We start from the raw sequence: 19,393 nt of genomic DNA, 5'->3' as shown, positions 1-19,393 counted from the left end.
GCGAGAGATATATGTGTATTCATTTGTGAGTGTATGCATGGATGCAGAAATGTGCCTGTGTGTGTGTGTTTTGTGTATGCATGTGTAGGTCTCCTCTCTGTTGTTTTTTCCTCTGACCTTCCCCTTGTGTCTTCCCATTATGCCTCTACTGGCGTATAGATGGGCCATTGATCTGGCAACGGGGTACAAATTAAGATTTAAACGTTACGTCACCCAGCCTATTGAGTTTTACATTTAGGGCATTTGCAATATGCAAGACTTATTGATCTACTGAAGTGTGGCTCTTTATAGAAACCACCCCTGGCCACCACCACTTTTCTTTTTTTTTTACTCTTTTACACCTCTCTCTTTTTGGCTGGCCCAGGGGTGCACCTTTTGATGCTGTAACTTTAAATTTCTAAGAGTTTGATAACTCTATTTATTGATGTTTCTCTCTCTTCGGCTGGATTGTCGTCCCTCAATATCTTGCATAAGTGTCCTTTTCAGAGTTTGTTGACAGCATTTGAACCTATGAAGTTTCTATCAATCTTTTTGTTATGGATATAACATTGGAGTCTCTTTTTTTATGGTGCAGGAAAATGGTTCCCCCGAGGAACACGTGCTGTACGTGTGGGACCACTTTGTGTCCAAAGCCGCAGCCAAGAATGTCTTCATCATGGCCCACAGCTATGGAGGGCTGTCTTTCGTTGAGCTGGTGAGTGTTTTAGTTTTCCACTTGTCCTCCCTACCTCCCACAGACACACAAAGACACATACAGTTTCATGCGTGCAAAGCTACATATCAACACCCATGCATACACACAAACATATTCATGTGAGAAAAAGTAGATATTCTAACACACAGAGATTTCTAGCGCTGGTCACCTTAGGGAGACAAACAGCGGAGTGATACTGTGTGAAACATGGTGGAACGATTAAAAATAAATAGCATTTAGTTTCTTTGAGAAAGTGCTGCTTCTGTAAACAATCTGGTTCATCCTTGTCCTTGGGCACTATCCACCTCCTCTGCACATCAAGAACAGGAGAAAAAGAGAGGGATGGTTAAAAAAATGTAGGGATGGCAAAAACAACAACAGTGGTACTGTTAAACCATGCTGCAGAGCATGCAGATCCCCAAGCCTTAAGAGAGGGACGGGATAGGTCGAAAGACGGTGGGAGGGAGGTGGATTTGAAGGAATTAATGGTGCACAGGGGAGGGTGAAAAGAAAAGTTTGGCCAGCCTCTTGCCTTTTTAACTGTACTGTCATGGTAAATGGGTCTACAGTGTGCCTTTTGCAGGTTATGTGACGGCTTCAGAGGTTTATTCTCTATTTTCTAGTCTTTGGTTTACCATCATGTTCTAGTGGGCTTCTGCGTCACAGTATATTATTGACCCTCTCTTTCTCATCTGTAATTGTGTTTTAATGATTTGAGTTACATAAGAGTAAAGCTGCAGTGCTCGTGTAGCCGATACCATCTTGTTGAGTTATTCATGTTGAGCCAATGTAGCATTCTGAACTCATGGTGTAAAGATGATTGATGTTCACACCCTGCTAGCCTGCTAAGGCACTATGCTACTTGTGTTAGCATCCAATTTAACGTACATGTGCATGCTAAACATGCTAGGCTACAATTGGCATACTCATGTACTATGTCACTTTAGTTGTCATATAGCATCCAAACGAATGTCATTTTGTAGACCTATATTAGGCAAGGAAGGCTAAGGTGCCACGCTAGCTGTGTTATCACATAGTCTACTCATCGTTGTTTAGGTATTTGCTGTCAGAAATATCAAGTGAGTTGACACAATTGATGAACACACATGAACGACCTAACAAAGTGGTAAATACGACTGGGAAAGTTGGGATTTTCTGTAGTACTGATGAAGTAACAATTTTTATGATATTGTTTGGCATGCTGTGTAAATAATCAGTATTATTGTAACAACTGTTAGCTGAGAAATTAATTCAAATATTGATTGCATGTAATGCACATCTTATCATCTTGCTGCAGCACACAGTAGCTCTGTACAGCTAGATTTCAAAAATAAAACAGCCACCAAAAATCTACTTATGTTACAGGATCTATTTTGTTATTGCTGACTAAAAACTCTTGAATGCATGATGAGTCATATTGGCAACTTCCAAAACACTTAACTGACGAGGAGCACTTGAAGGAAGCAATATACCATGCTAGGTTCGCTGCTAACAAATTGTGCTAGCTGTGTTAGCATTTAAAATACTGCCACTGCATAGGACTATACTGTATTAAGCCATGTTAGCTAACACACTGTGCTAGATGTGCTTGCACGTCTTTCCATGATCTGACAGCTGGGTAACAGTGCCAGTCTGCTGGTTTCTTGATCTGAAGGATTTACTGCTAGACTCACCACAACCCATATTATTTAGGACATATCTCTCCTCTTTTCTTAAGAAGGGGAGGAGGAGGGAGGCGGGAGAGTGAGGATACGGCTAGTTGGGGATTAAAGGTGGGCACTTGTCCCACTGGTGATTTCAGGAATATTTTATTTTCTTTCTTTTTCCTTCACCTACTCTTTTTTTGTTTAGTATTTTGTAATTTTAATTTGGCTGCTAAATATTCATGCAGTGTTTTGTCCGTGACAGCCTCACAATCTCCTGGGCTTTCTCCCTGTGTGACGAAGACTAGCTATTCTCTCTATTTGTATCTCTCTGTCTCTCTCTGTTTCCTTCAGTCAGTTTCTGTCTCGCACTCTCTCTTTCTCTCTCTCTCTCTCTGTCTCTTTCTCTCTCTCTCTCTCTCTCTCTCTCTCTCTCTCTCTCTCTCTCTCTCTCGCTCTCTAAGGCCTCAACAAGGTTCTAACAGCTTTCTTTTATGTGATGTCCTTGTCACGCGAAACCCTCTAAAAACACTCATGTATGTGCATATATAAATACATAGCATATTGCAGATGCGGTATGGGGAAGATAACATCAAAACAGAGACTTCAGAGATGCTTGTGTTCGCTTTAAGTGACAGGGTGTTAGAATATGTCACTGTCAGGTTTCCCTCGAGGCCATCCCAGGTTCCGTTGTCTATCACTGTCGAAACTCCCTCACCTTTTACAGCCTCCTGAACATACATATATATACACACACTGACATGAACACACACATGCATGCACAGTTTTCATTACCTGCCCTCTATCGCCCACCTGTACCCCTTAGCAGCTTCGTCTAGAGAAAGAAATGTAGCCCTATTCCAATCAATCACACCAATTTTGAGGATAATCTCTAGTTTCTCTCACACTATAGATTTTGTTTAGGGGCATTGTTCATATCCCATACTCCACTGCAGGCTGTTTGGCTTTTCATCCAAACACACTCAAACTTCTCTCCACTCACAGCCATGCACTTTTACAGTACCACATCGATATACACATGGGGATTTAAAACAACCAGTATACATTTCTTACTTGATATTTCTGTGTGTTTGCACTGGCTTACACATGCGCGTGCACGCACACACACGCGCACATGCACACACACACACACGGTCCACTTAATTGAGGAGAAAGTGGTCCAGCGGGAAGGGATGGGAGGTGTGTGCGCATGACCAAGCGAGTGGAGAGTGGAGCCTTGCGGGATGAACCGTTTGACACATGAGCAGACCCAGAGAAAACAAGCTGTCTGCGGGTTAATTACTACTCCCCTTTGCAGTTAATAAATACATTTCTGATCAAGCACATCAAAAAAGGCCCGCCATTAATTTCTCCCGCTCGCTCCCCTTGCTCCGGAGCATGTTAGCCCCTGTTTGGAGCGCTCAAGTGTTTCATTGCAATTTGATTTCTTTTAAAACACTTCACAGTGTGTACTGACTAATTATAGATACATCAAAGAGTAGCTAACTGCCTTTGAATGAGAGAGGGAGGCTTGTGCTCCAGGGAGGAGGGCGCTTGCACGCTCTCTACTTTGCCCTACCTTTCCCCCCCTTTTCCCCTCTCTATATCATTCTTTAGCCATCACACAATCCATTCATCTCAGTTCACTGTTTTTTGCCAGTTCTCTCTTTCTCTGTCTCTCTCTCTTGCAGTGTCTGGACTCCTCTGACATCCGCTTTCATGCATGGCCTGCTGCTTCTCTCTCTCTCTCTCTCTCTCTCTCTCTCTCTCTCTCTCTCTCTCTCTCTCTCTCTCTCTCCCCCACATAGACCCACACACGCACATACACACACACACACACACACACACACACACACACTGGCCATGCTCCTTTAGGTCCTCTCCAGGTCTACATTATCCCCTCTTCACCTGAGGACAAAATCTCACCCCAGAACGAACCGGAGAGAGAGAGAGAGAGAGAGAGAGAGAGAGAGAGAGAGAGAGAGAGAGAGAGAGAGAGAGAGAGAGAGAGAGAGAGAGAGAGAGAGAGAGAGAGAGAGAGAGAGAGAGAGAGAGAGAGAGAGAGAGAGAGAGAGAGAGAGAGAGAGAGAGAGAGAGAGAGAGAGAGAGAGAGAGAGAGAGAGAGAGAGAGGGAGGGGGAAGGGACCGAGGGGAGAGAAAGATACAGAAAGAAGGCCCTGCCTCCATCGCTCCCTCTGCTCAGCCTGTCTTTTCATCTTCCTCCGTTGCCAGGGGTGAGGGGGGAGGTGGTAGAGGTGGAAGTGGAAGTGGTGGTGGTGCTGGTGGCGGTGAGGGGGGTTGTCTAACCCGCGCTAACCTTCCCGCTCTCCGAGTGAAAAAGGAGCGCTCTTATTGGATAGGACAGGGCAGCATTATATAAGGTCTTATGTAAGAATGCATCTGTCTCCCAGTACGCAAATGTGTGGGTGCCAACCAGACAACCAGCCAGCCGCCACAACGGCCTCAAAAACACGATTACAGATTTAAGTCTCCTCTGCGCACACGCCACATACGTACATGCTTGCAGAATATCATTTTTGTACAGTGCCATCTGCTGCGATCTATAATGAATATAGCTAGTTCTCTTCTCTGTCTTTCTTGGTTGCACGTGTGTGTGTGTGTGTGTGTGTGTGTGTGTTGTGGCTGGGTGTCTGATGTGGGAAGAGATGCTTGAGGTGAGAGAGATAGATATGGAGATATGGAGGATTTTGTCTCTCCCTGTGGACTTCATTGCTATACCAGCGTGTGGAGGATGAGAAAGACGATACATTGTTGGGTGAATCAGTCTGAGATCGAGAAGTTCGTTTTTCATGGGTCGGAGATGAGAAAGTGACTTGATTTCCCTGCCGTGATATGGCATCCTTACACTAAATTAGAAGTTTTGATGTTTTATGGCATTGGAAGATGCAAAAAGAACAGTAAGCATATTTCTGTCTGCTGTGAACTTGTTTTGTGACAGACAAATATACCTTTTTGGTGGCAACTTTGCTATACATATTGTTTGTGCCTAATCAGCTCAACAACAAAGTTAAAGTTACAGTTATATTTATATTTTGTGTGGCTCTTTGAGGTTTCATAGTTAGTTACCCCCAGAGAGTGCTCCAAACAAGCTCATCACCATTTCTCTGTGCAATCAAAACTTTTCTTTTTACTTTCTTCTCATCTGTCTTCCTCATTCCTTCATGTCTCTCTTTCAGCACCGCTGCTATCCTTGCACCTGCACCTCTCCCCACAATACCCCCCCCCACCCCCACCCCAAAAATCCACCCTTCTCCATGCCCTCCTTCTTGTCCTCATTTCCTTCATCCTCCTCGGCCCCCCCCCCATCTCTCTCCCAGCCCTGGTGACCCTGAGGGCGGTGGCGGTGCCAGCTCTGCCCTCTGTGCAGGACTCTGGGCCTGGCAGTGGTCTGTACAGCTCCATGACTGGCATGGTAACAGCCCTCTGAACACATGGCGCTGTGCAAACACTCTGCCAATCTTCACCCTGCTTTCTCCTACGGCGTGCCCCTGGGAAATCACAAATATGTACATGGATGTCAAGTCAAACTGCAGGATAAAATGTATGAAGTGATATATCTACCCTTGGACAAAAAAGCACAACATTTTTCCTCATTCCTGTTGTTGTAGTGTACCTTCGCAATGTCATACTTTTTTTTTTTCCTGAGACTTGCAGTACTTGTATCTGGTGTTTCAGACACGTACACAGTTGGCACTTATGTCTGTGTTAGAGCTCAGACGTACAAATTCATAACTGCACTCGTGCTGCGAAACTGCATACAGTATTGCCAGTATCCTCCAGTGTCACTGTACTTTTTTTTTTTTTTTGTCTTGAACTTCACCGATGTAATGTTTCTTGTGAACTCCAGCGCTTCAATGGTTTTAAACTGTGTCAAACTAAGTTATTGGTTTGTACCGTTCTCTGAAATGCTCTTCAAGGACCTGCACAACCTTCACCTGAGTTCATCACCACGCAAGCGAAAATCACTTCAATTTGTTGACAAAATCATCCCAGCTCTGAAGACGTCCATACGCAGGCTCTGAAAAGCCCCTCGTCTAATGTTGTATGCACGTCTCGGCCGCCTGTGAAACTCCGAGTGCTAGTCTGTCTATTGCTTCTGGAGGGGATGAAGAGAAGGTTTGTTTTTATCTCAAGGTTCTCCATAGCTGGCGGGCTGCAAGTGGTGCAGTAGTAGTGCATTTTTGTGCGTCTGTGTGCACTGACGTGCGTGCGTGTCTGTCAATGCCTGCGTATGTGTGCACACGTACTGTATTTGTGTTTGCCTGAGTGTCTGAGTGTGTGTGTGTGTGCACGCGCGCTTCTATACGCACGCACGTGTGTGTCAGCAGTAGCCTGGAGAAGCCTGTATCGTCCCGAGCAGAACAGCTTGGTGGAGAGCAGCTATCAGAGCCACGTTAGGGGAGGAGAGGAGGAGAGGGTGAGAGGCGATGATAAATGGCCGGGGCACACTAGCAGAAATTAGTGGAGCCGTATGCAAAGCTGTGGCGTTTTGTTTGATGTGAAACAAAAGGACCACCATGACAAAAGTGCCTGCCAGCCTGCACAGCAGGACAGCAGCCCCCAGCACATACACCATCACCACTGAGAAAGAGTGTGTGTGCGTGTGTGTGTCTGTCTGTGTCTGTGTCTGTGCGTGTGTTCTTGCGCACTTGCATGTGCGTGTATGTGCTAATGCATGCATATCATGCAAAGTCCTGTTTTCCAGTGCTGTCTATATTATGTATATTATCCCTCTCCGTGTTTTTGTGCTCCGCTCGTAATGACAGACAATGCCTAGCCCTTTGTACACCATGAAAAGACAGTGTTTCTTCCTCAGTACGGCCACAGCGTATTTGCTCTATTAAGCGGCTGAAATATAGACGTCTAATTTCTTTGTGAATAGGCATCTTAGAGAACGGCTCTCCTCTTAACATAAGGATGTAAATTGAACTGTTTAAATGTCACGGCTAGCAAGCTGATTTGATTTGAATTGATTTGCTTGTTTCTGGAAAAAAAGACCTCCCTCCCCAAACCTTAGCTGCGCTGGCTGTCACAAAGATAGACCAAGGTCTTTCTCTCCACCTCAACAACGCATTGTAGGGCCGCTGAATTCTTCTATCTGCTGTGATTATGTACAAATGGCCTTCATTTGCCATCCATTTCAAAGCTGTAGTGCTGCATTGTGACTAGAGGCAGATGACGCAGACCAAATTACAGCGGGTTTGCTGCCTGAAAAGGATACTCGCACAATAGGCTTTGTGAAGTATTCCCTTCAATACGTCGCCATTATTCTCACCTTTGTTGGTGTCTCTCTCTGTGTTTCAGGAGCATCTTTGGTTTCTAGATTACATTCGCAGTGTTGGGGAGGGTTTTTTTGAAAATACTTTTTTTTTCTCTCTCTCCCTCCTTTGCTATTCCTTCAACATCTGAGCAAAATTGATTTGCTGTAAGAGATTCTGACATTTTTGCTGTTTGGTGCATTTTCTGATTACCATCATTATTAATTTGATTTTGTTTCATTGTAGTTTTGCTGTTGCTGGGCAATCAAACTCTCAGGACATGAACTGAATGTTGTTGGTTTATGTGCATTTTATGCATATCTACCTCTGCAGTCAGGCTGTTCTTTATCTGGGCAGCGTGGGTTAACTGAAGGGAAGTGATTCACCAGCCAAGTGTTTTACCAACCGTTTCCCTCAACTTTTCTTGAGAAGCACTGCAAAAGCATAGGCTAGGTAAAGCAACCATACATTTCAATACTTTTTTCTTCTTCTTTTCAATTGCTTGTTTCCCACTTAAAAGGAACACTCTTTTAAGTGGTCTAGGGTTCTAAAGGTTAGCTGAGACATAAAATAACCAAGGGCATCTCAATGCATCACTTCCTTTTTCACAATATTTGAAATCTTGGGGGTTTCTGTTTTCTGTTTTGATCGACCTCTCCTACGGTGTGCTAAGCAGCCCAGAGGCAGACATGGAACTGTCGCTCTCACCTCCGGCCATGACACAAAGAAGGGCACTACTCTTCAGGATAGGCTGGTTTCCATCGTCAGTACATGAGTCTCTCTCTCTCTCTCTCTGTCTCTCTCTCTCTCTCTCTCTCTCTCTCTCTCCCTCTCTCTGTCTGTGTTTCTGTAATAACATCTATTTATCATCTCCGCGATTACCTCTTACACAACCTGTTTAGTGGAGCCTTACTTCTGAAGTCTTTTGGTCTGTGATACCTTTCGATTGCTACCAATTTCAAATTCCAATATATTTAGAACATGAGTAAATGGCAGTAGTAGTTTCCTTATCCAATCCTCCCTCTGTCCATCCCTGGTTTTGAAGGGTTCAACAAGCTTTCACCAGGTCGCCACTGTTACCCACACTCCTTCGTCCCTCAAAACGTTGCCATGGCGACGTAATTGAAAATCATTACATCTCAAACAAGTATTGTTGAGGTGACTATTCATAACTCTCCTCTCACCTTTTTGTCCTCCTCTTTTTTTTCTTTCCCTGGTGAAAAGGAAGTGAAAAATCCATCTGTCCTCAACGCATCATCGTGCAAAGGCTCTTTTATTTTTTTTTCATTCTCTCTTCTCTCTTCCCCTACCCACCCACCCCGCAACCCCACACACACCCTCTCCTGCTCTTTTTTGCTGCCTTGTGATATAGGAAGCCGAGCTAGTTTAAGTTCATTTGAGTTCGGTTAAATCTTGAGGGATTCATCATTACATATTTACTGGCTGAGGCTGATCTTGCTGTAAGGTTCTACCCTCGTCCCATTGATCTAGTGCGCATGTTCGCTCCCGAGGTTACGGGACGTGCTTCCATTTGCATAAGGCCCTGGGCAAGGTTCTTTCCACCATTGATTGGCCTGTCCATGAGCGCCCCGTGCCTTCTCACATTGATCACTTTGTTTTTTCCCGGAGACAGTGCTACCCAGAGTTCAGCTGCAGCGCCGGCATATCAGACCTGCCGGAGGAAGAGAGAGAGAGAGAGAGAGAGAGAGAGAGGGAGGAGAGGAAGAAGAAAGAGAGAGCAAGAGAGAGGGGGAAATAGGGGTGAGAGGGAGGTAGAGGGAAACTTTACAGCCAATATCTTAATAATGTTTCACACTTTTCCTTTCTTTTTTGACACTTAAGCTGAGAGAGGTAAAATACCTATTTCACCCTGCCACCTCTGTCTCTGCGCTCCCTCCGCCGCGCGTCTCCTTGAGCTGGCTGCCTAAGTAAGCAAATGTGATGCGATGATATGCACCGCTTTTACAGGAGTAAACACATGCATATATGCACATAATCCGACGTACAATGAAATGCACACAACAACATTTACGCGTACACACACACACACACAGACGTACACAGCGACTAGCATCTCCTCCGCTCATACCTGAATACAGGAGCATCATCAGCTTGCAGCTAAAGTCGAACAGCGGCCCTCCTCCCCTCCTCTTCCTCCTCACCCTCTATTTCAACCCTGGCCTTGTAACAATGTGCTGGAGAGAGAGTTCTCCTCTCCCTGCTCTGGTTTTCACTTGAGTTTTTTTTTTCCTCCCTTGCCCGTTGCCTCTCTCGCTCTTCTTTTCTTGTACCAGCGCCGTCTGCCTCATAGCTATTCCGACTGTCTTCCCCTTCCCTGCCTATTCAGTGGGTCAGAGAGGATGCCATCTTGATTTACCGAGCTAAGGGTTTGGTTAGCCCTGCTCTCTGTCATCTGATACCGAATATCTTGCCTTTTTTTCTGTTTGTTTGGGGGTTTTTTTTTTTATTCCTGTGTTGGAGCAAATAGACATTTAACACTGTCTCTGCACTTTTATGCTGTTTTCAATGCTGTTTTGGCCGTTTGTTTTTGGGGGTTTTTCTGTTTTTTGACATAGATCATTTATGTATCTGGTATAGTAAGAATCTATATGATGTGCATAGGTGCCTGAACATAGGTGTCACTGCATTAGATTTTGCATGTTCTTGCATATGTGCAGTTTACATAGTATGCTATTGAAAGAAGGTGGGAAAACTGCAAACTCGCCATCCTATAAATTTCAATTGTAATTAGGCTTCATGTAAAAATATAGAGGTGGATATTCCGCTCATGCCTTTGACTGTAAAGGCTTACGTGTTTGTGTGTGTGTGTGTGTATGTGTGCGCATGTTGCCGTTGTGTGCGGTTGTTTATCCAGCATGGCGTCAGTGGCGGTGTGGGGCTCAGACTCCCATGCTGCACCTCTTCTCTTTGTTCTGCTGTGTGAGACCAGTCTGCCGCTTTGTCTCTCTCCCTCGTTCCCGCTCGCCTCCTTGCCTCAGAGGCAAAGTCTCCCTCTCACCCCTCTCCTCTGCTTCAGACCTCTCTTTCTCTCTCTTTCTCTCTCTCTATGTCTCTCTCGCTCTCTCTTTCTTTCACTTTTTAATACCCATTGGGTGCTGCTGTCCATTTCTCTCTCTCTCTCCTCTCTCCCTCTCGTTCATTGTCGCTCTCCTTCCTTCTTAATTTAAGACCGAACCTCCTCTCCTTCACTCACTCACTCTCTTTCTCTCTCTCTCTATTTTAAATTTCAGATCAACCCCTGTTATACTTTTTTGTTTTCTCTTTCTCTTTGTCTCTCACCCCTCGTCTTAGGTTCTTCGATCACCCTCCCACTGTCTCCTCTCTATCTTTCTCTCCCTCTCTCTTACCCCTTCTGTTGTTATCTGCAAACCGTCCTCCTCTTGTTGTCTTCTTTTTTTTCTTTTTCGATCACCCCCCCTCGTATATATATATGCTCTTTCACCTTTTCTATACCCGTCTCCCTCGCTTCAGATTCACTCGCTTTCTTTTTTATCACCCTCTCTTCACCTCAACTTCACATCGGCCTCCCTACTTCTTTCTTTCTTGCTGTCTCTCTCACCCTGATCCTTCACTTGAGATTGCCCTCACTTCTTTCTGTCTCCTTCACACTGTTTTTTTTTTATATTTTATGCCTTTTTCAACAACCTCCTCTGTCCAAGACCAACCTTTCTTATTTTCCTACCATCTTTTCTCTCTCACACTCTCTTCTTATTAAAAATTCATCTCCAACGGGCATTTTGGATAAAAATGAAAAAAAATAAATTAATTAATAAATCGTCACCCAAAGTTCATCATTCAATGAACTAAAAATTAAATATATAAAGGATTCAGTCTGTAAAAGGGTTATCATTTTCTTAACCAAGGACTTAAGTTGCTTTCTATCCTTTAAGTGCTGTAATTTGTTTCCATTTTGTGCTGTCTAAGCAAGAGATGTCACTTCTTTTTTTTTTTTTTTTGCAAATGGTGAATATCTAATTTTTTCTGCCTTCTTTCCTTTTGCTCTAACTTGCCTTTCATTCCCACCAAACTGTCTTCCCTGCTCGCTATTCCCACCATCGTTTCTCCATGCGTTCACCTGCTGTGTCAGGGTGCGTCGGCTGGGTACGACCTAGGTCACCTTCAGCAGAGAGGGAATACAAGCGGCCGCCGTCAGGTTTGAATGCGGTGAAGATGACACGTTGACAGCTCAAATGAACCGCTTGTCAAATGTCATTTTTTTCCCCCTCCCCCCTTGTTAATTCTGCCATAAGAATGCATACAATATAAGAGAAGATTCGTGAGGACATATGGAGTTGCGAATTGTCACGCAGGCATCACTCGCGCTCGACACATTCAATCCTGTTTGGTTTTCTGTCTTTTTGTGTTTGTCCCTGCCCTCAACACTGTGAATGGTTCATTCTATGCCAAATGTAGAGGGAAGAATAAGTCTTAGGAACTGAAAGGAGAGAAAGTGGCACTTTTGAAAGGCTGTGAGGAACAGCTAGGCGGATCCCGGTGCAAATGTCAGTGAACTCGGTGACTCTGGGGTTGAGGTTTAAACCCTCTCTGCCTCCTCAGCCTCTGTTTCTCTCGTCTTCTCGCTCCCTTTTTCCCTTTTCCCTTCAAAACTGTGCATCTCTATCCGCACCCGCCTCCTTCACTCTCTGCTTTCTGTCTTTCACTGCTTTTAAAGTTCATTGAATGCAGAGTTGGTATTCTATGGTGTTTTTGCCTTGCCTACTCCAAACCCTCAGCACCAGGGTCACAGCATTCTCTTAGTGTGTTTGTAAAGAATTTCTCAGTGTCAATGCATCACTTGCAGACTGTGTGGTTTATTTCATGCACATATCTCCAATGTTTAAACAGGAAAGGCATTATAGAAGCCTGAGGTAGCTCAGGAAAAAGAGGCAATACCACAGTTTCTCAGTCACTTCATATTTTCTGCACTTTAGGCTTGCACTACCCCATATTGGCTATTCAGCTGATGTATACCCAACTCTATAGCCTCCAATACCTATAGAAAGCCTAGCTGGAATCCTTTATGGCAGCTTTTTTCCAGGGGTGTGTTTTAGTTATGTACCAGCGGTAAAACATATTTAATTTTTTAAGCCTGGAAAGCTGACACTGAAAAGAGATGAACTGTTTTATGTGCCATTTTAAGGCTTTATGTGCTGTGAAATACGATGGAGGTTATGAAAGAGCGAAAGGAAGGGAGAGAGAGGAAGGGAGAAGGAGAGAGAGAGCGGGAGACTCCTGGCGTGGAGCAGCCTTTGATGTTGTAGCTGGCTTGGAGCTGAATGCGGAACTCACTGAAGTGCGGGCCTTGTTTCATGGTGGGAATATGAGGCTGGGTGCACTGTCCGAGTAAAATAAACACACACACACATACACAGACACACATTTTTTTTATTAACTGGATGAAAGTGTTACCTTGTGTGCATGTTTGTGTACAAATGCTTCTATCTTCAAGCATGAGTGTGCATTTCTATCCTACAGGCTTGGACTTTTATGTGTTCCAGTAAGCTAGGTTTTCATTTCTCTCTCCCCGTCATGTCACTCATTAGTTTGTGGTTCATGTTCAAATCAGTTATCAGGCCACATCGGGTGGCTTCAGTAATTCTGTACGTGTGTGTGTGTGTGTGTGTGTGTGTGTGTCCCTGTCTTATATATATTCGGCTTTCCTATTAGATGGCTTCACACTCAACGATTCCTCTGGACTCCTCTGACATCCGCTTTCATGCATGGCCTGCCTGCTCCTCTCTCTCTCTCTCTCTCTCTCTTTCTCTCTCTCCGCCTCGAACATTAAAAACATCTTGGCCGTGTCAGACATCTTTTAACCCCCCCTCGCCCCCCCAACACCAGCTACGATCCACGATTGCACCACCATCCCCCATACCTGCTCCCTTCCCTCCTTCCATCATTCCCTCCATCTCTCTCTCTCTCTCTCTTCTTCTCCCAGATTCTTGCCCCCCCTCGGCCCCCTCTCACTCTCTCCCCTCCCCCCTGCCTTTCACATGTGATGCCACATCCCCCATGAATCCAACCTCTTCACCTCTCGCTATATCCCCCTCTCTCTCTCTTCTCCCTGGCTCCCTTCCTGTATCTATTTTTTTTGTATGTGTGTGTGCTTTGCTTGGGGTGATGGTTAGTTGATTTGGTCTGATTTCTCTTTGATGAAAACACTAGGGGGCACTGCCTGTCCTTTGTTACCCCTCTCTCTCCCTTAGCAGGCCTGGATGTATGTGTGTTTGTGTTTGCGTGTGCATGTGTGTGTTTTGTCTGAATCTGTGTGCCTCTGTGTGCTCCTGTGTGTGTTTGCATTTTGCTAAAAAGCAGTCCCTTGTCTGTTATGGATGTCACCGATCTGCATTCAGACAGACGGGCGGGCGGCCGGGCAGACAGGCTGCGGGTCTCTAGTGGTCACTAGGGCTAGCGCTCCACACCCGTCCGCCCCCCCCGTTCTGTTGGGTGAACCCAGGGGTGCGGGTTAATGAAAAGGGCTCGGACCACCGAGAGCAGCGACAGTCATCTCCCAGACACCTCTGCTCACCTCCGGCCCTCCGAGGCCCTCTTTCCATGACAGCCCCCCCCCCTGTGTCTCTCTCCCCTCCGTCCCCCGGGTCGCACCCCGACGTCTGCCTGCCCGGTGGCCGCCAAACACGGCTCACCCCACCGTGGCATTAGAGAGAGAGAGAGAGAGAGGCAGGCAAACTCCAAGAGAGAACAGAGGTAGTTTGAGTGTTTATGAGAAAAAGAGAAAGGAAAAAGAGAGACAGGCCTGTTTATCCAAAAGGCTAGCGCTGTAGACTGGGGACCTTGGCCAGGTGCAGGTCGGGTCGAGGCAGAGCCGGCCCCAAAATAAGGATCAGTCCCAGACACCGGAGCGGGAGAGACAGGGAGAGCGCAGACCTTTGTTTCCACTCTGCTGGGTGATTGCCAGAGAAGCCCCACCTCATGTGGTCAAACCAGCCGTATCCTAGCTGTTTTCTGTGCATCGCTCACACACACACTGTCCATATGATACAATTAGTGATGATGCTCCCATCCCTCACGTGTCCTCAAGTCCCTCGATGAATGTGATTGTTTTTGAACGAAACTCAGTGAATTATTGATTTGTTGTGGGGGTTTTTTTCTTCATCATTTTTTTTTTTTTTTTTTTTTGGTAAGCAGACAGCTGATGAGGGGTGTTTGATAGTGCTAATTGGCAGCTCCCGTCCATGCAGTGTGTGGTTGGTGGTGGGTTGGGGCTGGGCGAAGTGAAGCGCTGCTATTGTTTAGAGGTGTCAAACCCAACACAGAACAAAGAGGACGGGAGAAATCTGCTGTGCTCGCCTATCACTGTGCTGAAAGGAGTTAAAGTACACAAACACACACACACACACACACATATATATATATATATATATATATATATATAAATATATATAGGGACGTGTGTACGTTCATGCACAAACACACACACACACACACACAATAGCATTAAACAGGGAAGGAGTCATACACACCCGCGCGCACACACACTGACATGCAGGCACACACACACCCAAACACCTAGCGGCGCACACATGCACACTCTTAGACAAACAACCCGAAAATGACAAGATAATCACCACATTCAAACTTACCTTCAGCTCTGGGTAAATGCCTTCCTCGGAGATAAACTAATAAATATACTGTTTTCTTTTCAAATGTCCTCCACTGAAGGCCCTAATTACCATACGCTGACAAAGACCTGACAGAGGTGTAATAGTTAAAAAGGTAATTTGACTACAAGTAGGAGTTTGGGGGGGAAAAAGGGTCAGTGCGCTGTTTTCTCCCCCCTCCACCCGCCTCTCTCTTTAATGGTTTATTCACGCTTTTCGAGGACTTTTTGCATGATTGACTGACAAGGTCTTTTTCCGAAATAGCATCTTCAGTAATGAGAAATAATTGACTCCCTAATCAAAAAAAGGGTTCATGGAATCCACAAACCCAACTGTAATCTTCTGTGGCATTTCCAGCAGAATTGACAGTCCTCATAGCTTCAGGCTCTATACCACTTTGATTTAATTGCTTTTTTTATAAGATTAATAATATACTTTGGATTGTGTGTGTGTGTGTACGCGTGTGTGTGAATGTGTATGTGAATGTGTATGTGTATGTGTGTGTGTGTGTGTGTGTGTGTGTGTGTGTGTGTGTGTGTGTTTTCTTCACCCTACTCTTAATATAGGGTTTGTTTTTAATCAACAGTATCACTTGAAAAGTACATCAAGTACTACTTTTTGTGAGTTTAACATCTAATTCATTAAGGGTGTAGCTGTTGTGATTTTATTGTGCATTTGAAAGTATATTGGCTTCAGTTGTTAGGTGTTTTATTTTAATATAATATATAAGTTCAGTATATAATAACTTAACATGGGTAAATTACTCCAGGCAGTTAAGATTTTCTATATTTCATTTGCAAATTATAGTTTGAGTGTTTGCTTTAAGCAACTTCTTTCGATACAGAAATGTTTTATTATTGTTATTACTGTTATTATTATTAGTATTATTATTATTAATAATAACAATTATTATTATAATAATAGTAAAAATAATAATAATAATAATAATAATAATAATAATATTGTTATTATTCTTGTTGTTATTATTATATTACTAAAAACTCTTATTATTTTACTCTAAATTCACATTATAAATATACAAGAAACTGATTAATCATAATTTTCTTTTTCCTTTTTTGTCTGAGTCTAGTATTTCATTCGTTTAGATCTTGCTTTGTTTGTACATGTTGTTTGCTTTTGTTCCTGCAAACTTTGAGGCTTTGCATCTTAATTTTTAACTTTGAACTGTTTATGGAATTTAAAATTGGATCTGAATCTGGAAGGGAAAACTTTTTTGTTATTGAATCTGGTCAGACAGGAAAAGCTTGAGTATGAACACATGATAGAAGTTTGTTTGTTTTAGCCCCCCTGTTTAAGCGGCTAATTGAATTGCTCTGTATTTTCTTATACTCTACATTAGTAATATTTTTCATCTTTTCGTCTATGTCTTGATTACTTTGGGCACAAGAATAAAAATTCAAGTGGATGTGCCTTGAGTGCTGCAAAGTTTTTACATGATGGGGCAAATTAACTTGTAGCTTTCCCTAGACTGTCCAATTTGTAATACGGCCTCAACCCCTTCTCCCTCTCTTTTTTCTGTTTCATCCTCCCTCTTGTTAAAAAGCTGTTTTAAATCATAGCTGGTGGCAATGAGAAGTTAATTTCAGATTGTTATATATTTCCATTAATTTCACTTGGCCTTCTGTAGTTTTCCCTCCCTCACTCTCTCCTTCCTTTGAGTACAGGGGGATCACAGAGCCTGTTTTTTTTATTTTTGGGGGGCTCTCTTTCCCCCCTGCCCCACGGCACAGGAGACGAGAGAATATGAAGGAGTGGAGGTTGATAACTGAAGGGAGGAACACTCTCTTTGTCACTTTCATTAGCACTGTCTTTTTCCTCTCCTCCCCTTTTCTTTTTTTTTGTGTGTTAACTTTCTTTTTTTCATCTGTCCATGAGCGGTGTCTCACTCGGAGATGGGTCGAGTGGCTCTGGAAGTTTAAACAAAACGCCTCCCCTGAGAATCCACTGCAGCCCTGAAGGGACACACACACACACACACACACACACACACACACACCTGACTTGCCAGTACTGTGTGGAGCAGCAGGCGCCTCCAGATTTGTTGTTTTTGTTTCATTCTCCTTCTCTTCCTCCTCCCCCATTCACAGCTAAGGTGAAAAACAGTCCTCTGAGATATTTGGTGGATTTTGCCATTAGCAAGCTCCACCTTTTCAAAACACTTAGCTTAACTTCTTGTGCTGGTTTTTGGACCATGAAAGTAACTTTGCATGGAACATAGAAAAAAATGGCAAATGGGGAAAAAAAGGGAAATGCGCGGTGTCTGCTAAACAAGAAGGGTGAAAAAATTACATGCTTGTTAAAATTTACCCGTCCGTAAACCTCCACCACAACTTTAGAAGAATACGGTAAATTCCACATCATAGCTCATTGAGATTTTCTCACTGTACCCCAATTTAGAAAATTTGGCTAGGATGCAAACTTTGCGCTCAGTTAGTACAAGGAATCAGTGTTTATCAGCCCCTAAGGCTGCGTGCGTGCGCGTGTGTGTGTGTGTGTGTGTGTGTGTGTGTCTGAAAAATGGACAGCAGTACCCGATGGATATTTAACACATTAGCTTTGGCAGAGCTGAGAGTGGTGTGAAAACACACTGATTTCCTAAGTGGCAATCATATCAGCCTCGCCGTCAGAGAGGCAGCAGAGAGCAAACATCTGTGTGTGTGTGTGTGTGTATGTGTGTGTGTGTGTGTACTTGTCTGCGCGCATACAGACTGTTTGTACACCTCCTAAAACGCACTGATCTACTCCACCATTGCTCCAGATTTGTAAATGTCTGTTAACTGTTCATTAGTATTTGCTTGATTCTCCAGGATTAAGTGTGTATTATGTGGCTTTTTAAAGTACTATGTGCCTAGTAATATCTATTTAACATTCCTTTTATCAAGTTTATGTTGTGTGTCCATGTTATTCTGTTGTCTGCCTTTCTGTCTGCTGTTGCCTTTACTATGTGGTTTATCTAATTACTCTATTAGCTAATGTTAAGGCTCTCTCGGTCTTTCTAACTGTCTGTATCTGCCTAACTGTGTCTACCTTTTCCTCTCTCAGCCAAGGTTCAGTCTCTCTCACTGTCTGTCTGTCGGTCTGCCAGTCTCTTGGCCTCTCTGCCTCTCTGCCTGTCTGTCTGTCTTTCTCCGTCTGTCTGTCCGTGGTAAGCTCTCCATTCCCTGCCAGGGTTCGGGGGGCCCTTGGTTCTCCTCGATGTCAGTATCACCCTGAGTTACGACACAAAGGTCTCAGCCTCCTCCTCCTCCCACCCTCGTCGGGCCCTCTCGCTCGCTCGCTCCCTCCCTCCTTCAATCCCGTGCTCCCTCGCCCTATCCATCCTCGTCTCCAGCCGAGAGTCACCCATCCGAAACTATGTTAAAACAGGGTCATCCCCCGGCGTGCACTTAAAGGCTGTCCCTTTAACCTGCTCTGAAATACTTACGGCTATTATTATAGCTTATAAATCATTAAGAAAGTTTAATTATACGAAAATTTCATGGTGGAAATGTGCAAGCTGACACATGGGAAGGGGAATTTAATGGGCCAGCAAGTCCCAGCACTGTGAGGGAAAATATTGAGGTTAGGTTTCTATTTTACAGCATTGCCGCAGGGTGGGGAGACAGGGAGAAAGACAAGAGAGAAGCACTCCGAGAGAGAGAGAGAGAGAAGTGAGGGAGGGAAGAGGCGAGTGGAAGAGATGGTGAGGCCTAGACAGTATCCGTTGCGTGCGAAAGTAACTTTCCCGTTTCACTCTGTAGACCAAACCTATTAATGTGGCCAGTTGAATTGGGAGCGATGAAGACATTGCCCACTGCACCTTGTACCGGTTTTCTTAACTAAGACATACTCTAATTAACACAAGAGTTTAATTAGTCACCATTCTGTAATTTCACTTTGTTAAGGAATGCTGCCTAATTAGAAATTACCATTAGGTGGAATTCTTTAATTGCTGTCCCTAAACAATATACGAATATCTGAAACTACTAATGTTACTAAACTTTATCTACTTTCTTAATGGTGTCAATATCACTTCAATGTGATACTTAAGGGTATTGTTGATGTAGCTCAAGTGACGGACTACCAAAGTCTTTTCAGTGTGACAGGAACAATGTAAATTGATCAAACTGTTGC

At 44.1% G+C, this 19,393-nt stretch overlaps 1 protein-coding gene across 1 annotated transcript in view; it reads left to right on the top strand.

The window, feature by feature from the left end:
- The window catches only part of arb2a (ARB2 cotranscriptional regulator A), a 157,652-nt gene that overhangs the window by 74,158 nt on the left and 64,101 nt on the right, over positions 1–19,393 (top strand). Inside the window, exon 8 of the mRNA XM_071545867.1 lies at positions 575–694. Within this exon, the coding sequence (XP_071401968.1) occupies positions 575–694 (120 nt within the window). The remainder of the gene's footprint in view (positions 1–574; positions 695–19,393) is intronic.

This window comes from Centroberyx affinis, unplaced genomic scaffold (assembly GCF_046629955.1).
Source record: "Centroberyx affinis isolate AG114_WGS23_722 - 3 ecotype Tasmania unplaced genomic scaffold, CSIRO-AGI_Caff_v1 ptg000258l_1, whole genome shotgun sequence".
Lineage (NCBI taxonomy): Eukaryota > Metazoa > Chordata > Actinopteri > Beryciformes > Berycidae > Centroberyx > Centroberyx affinis.
The sequence above is the reverse complement of the archived record's forward strand: the minus strand, read 5'-3'. Positions and strand labels throughout refer to the sequence as shown.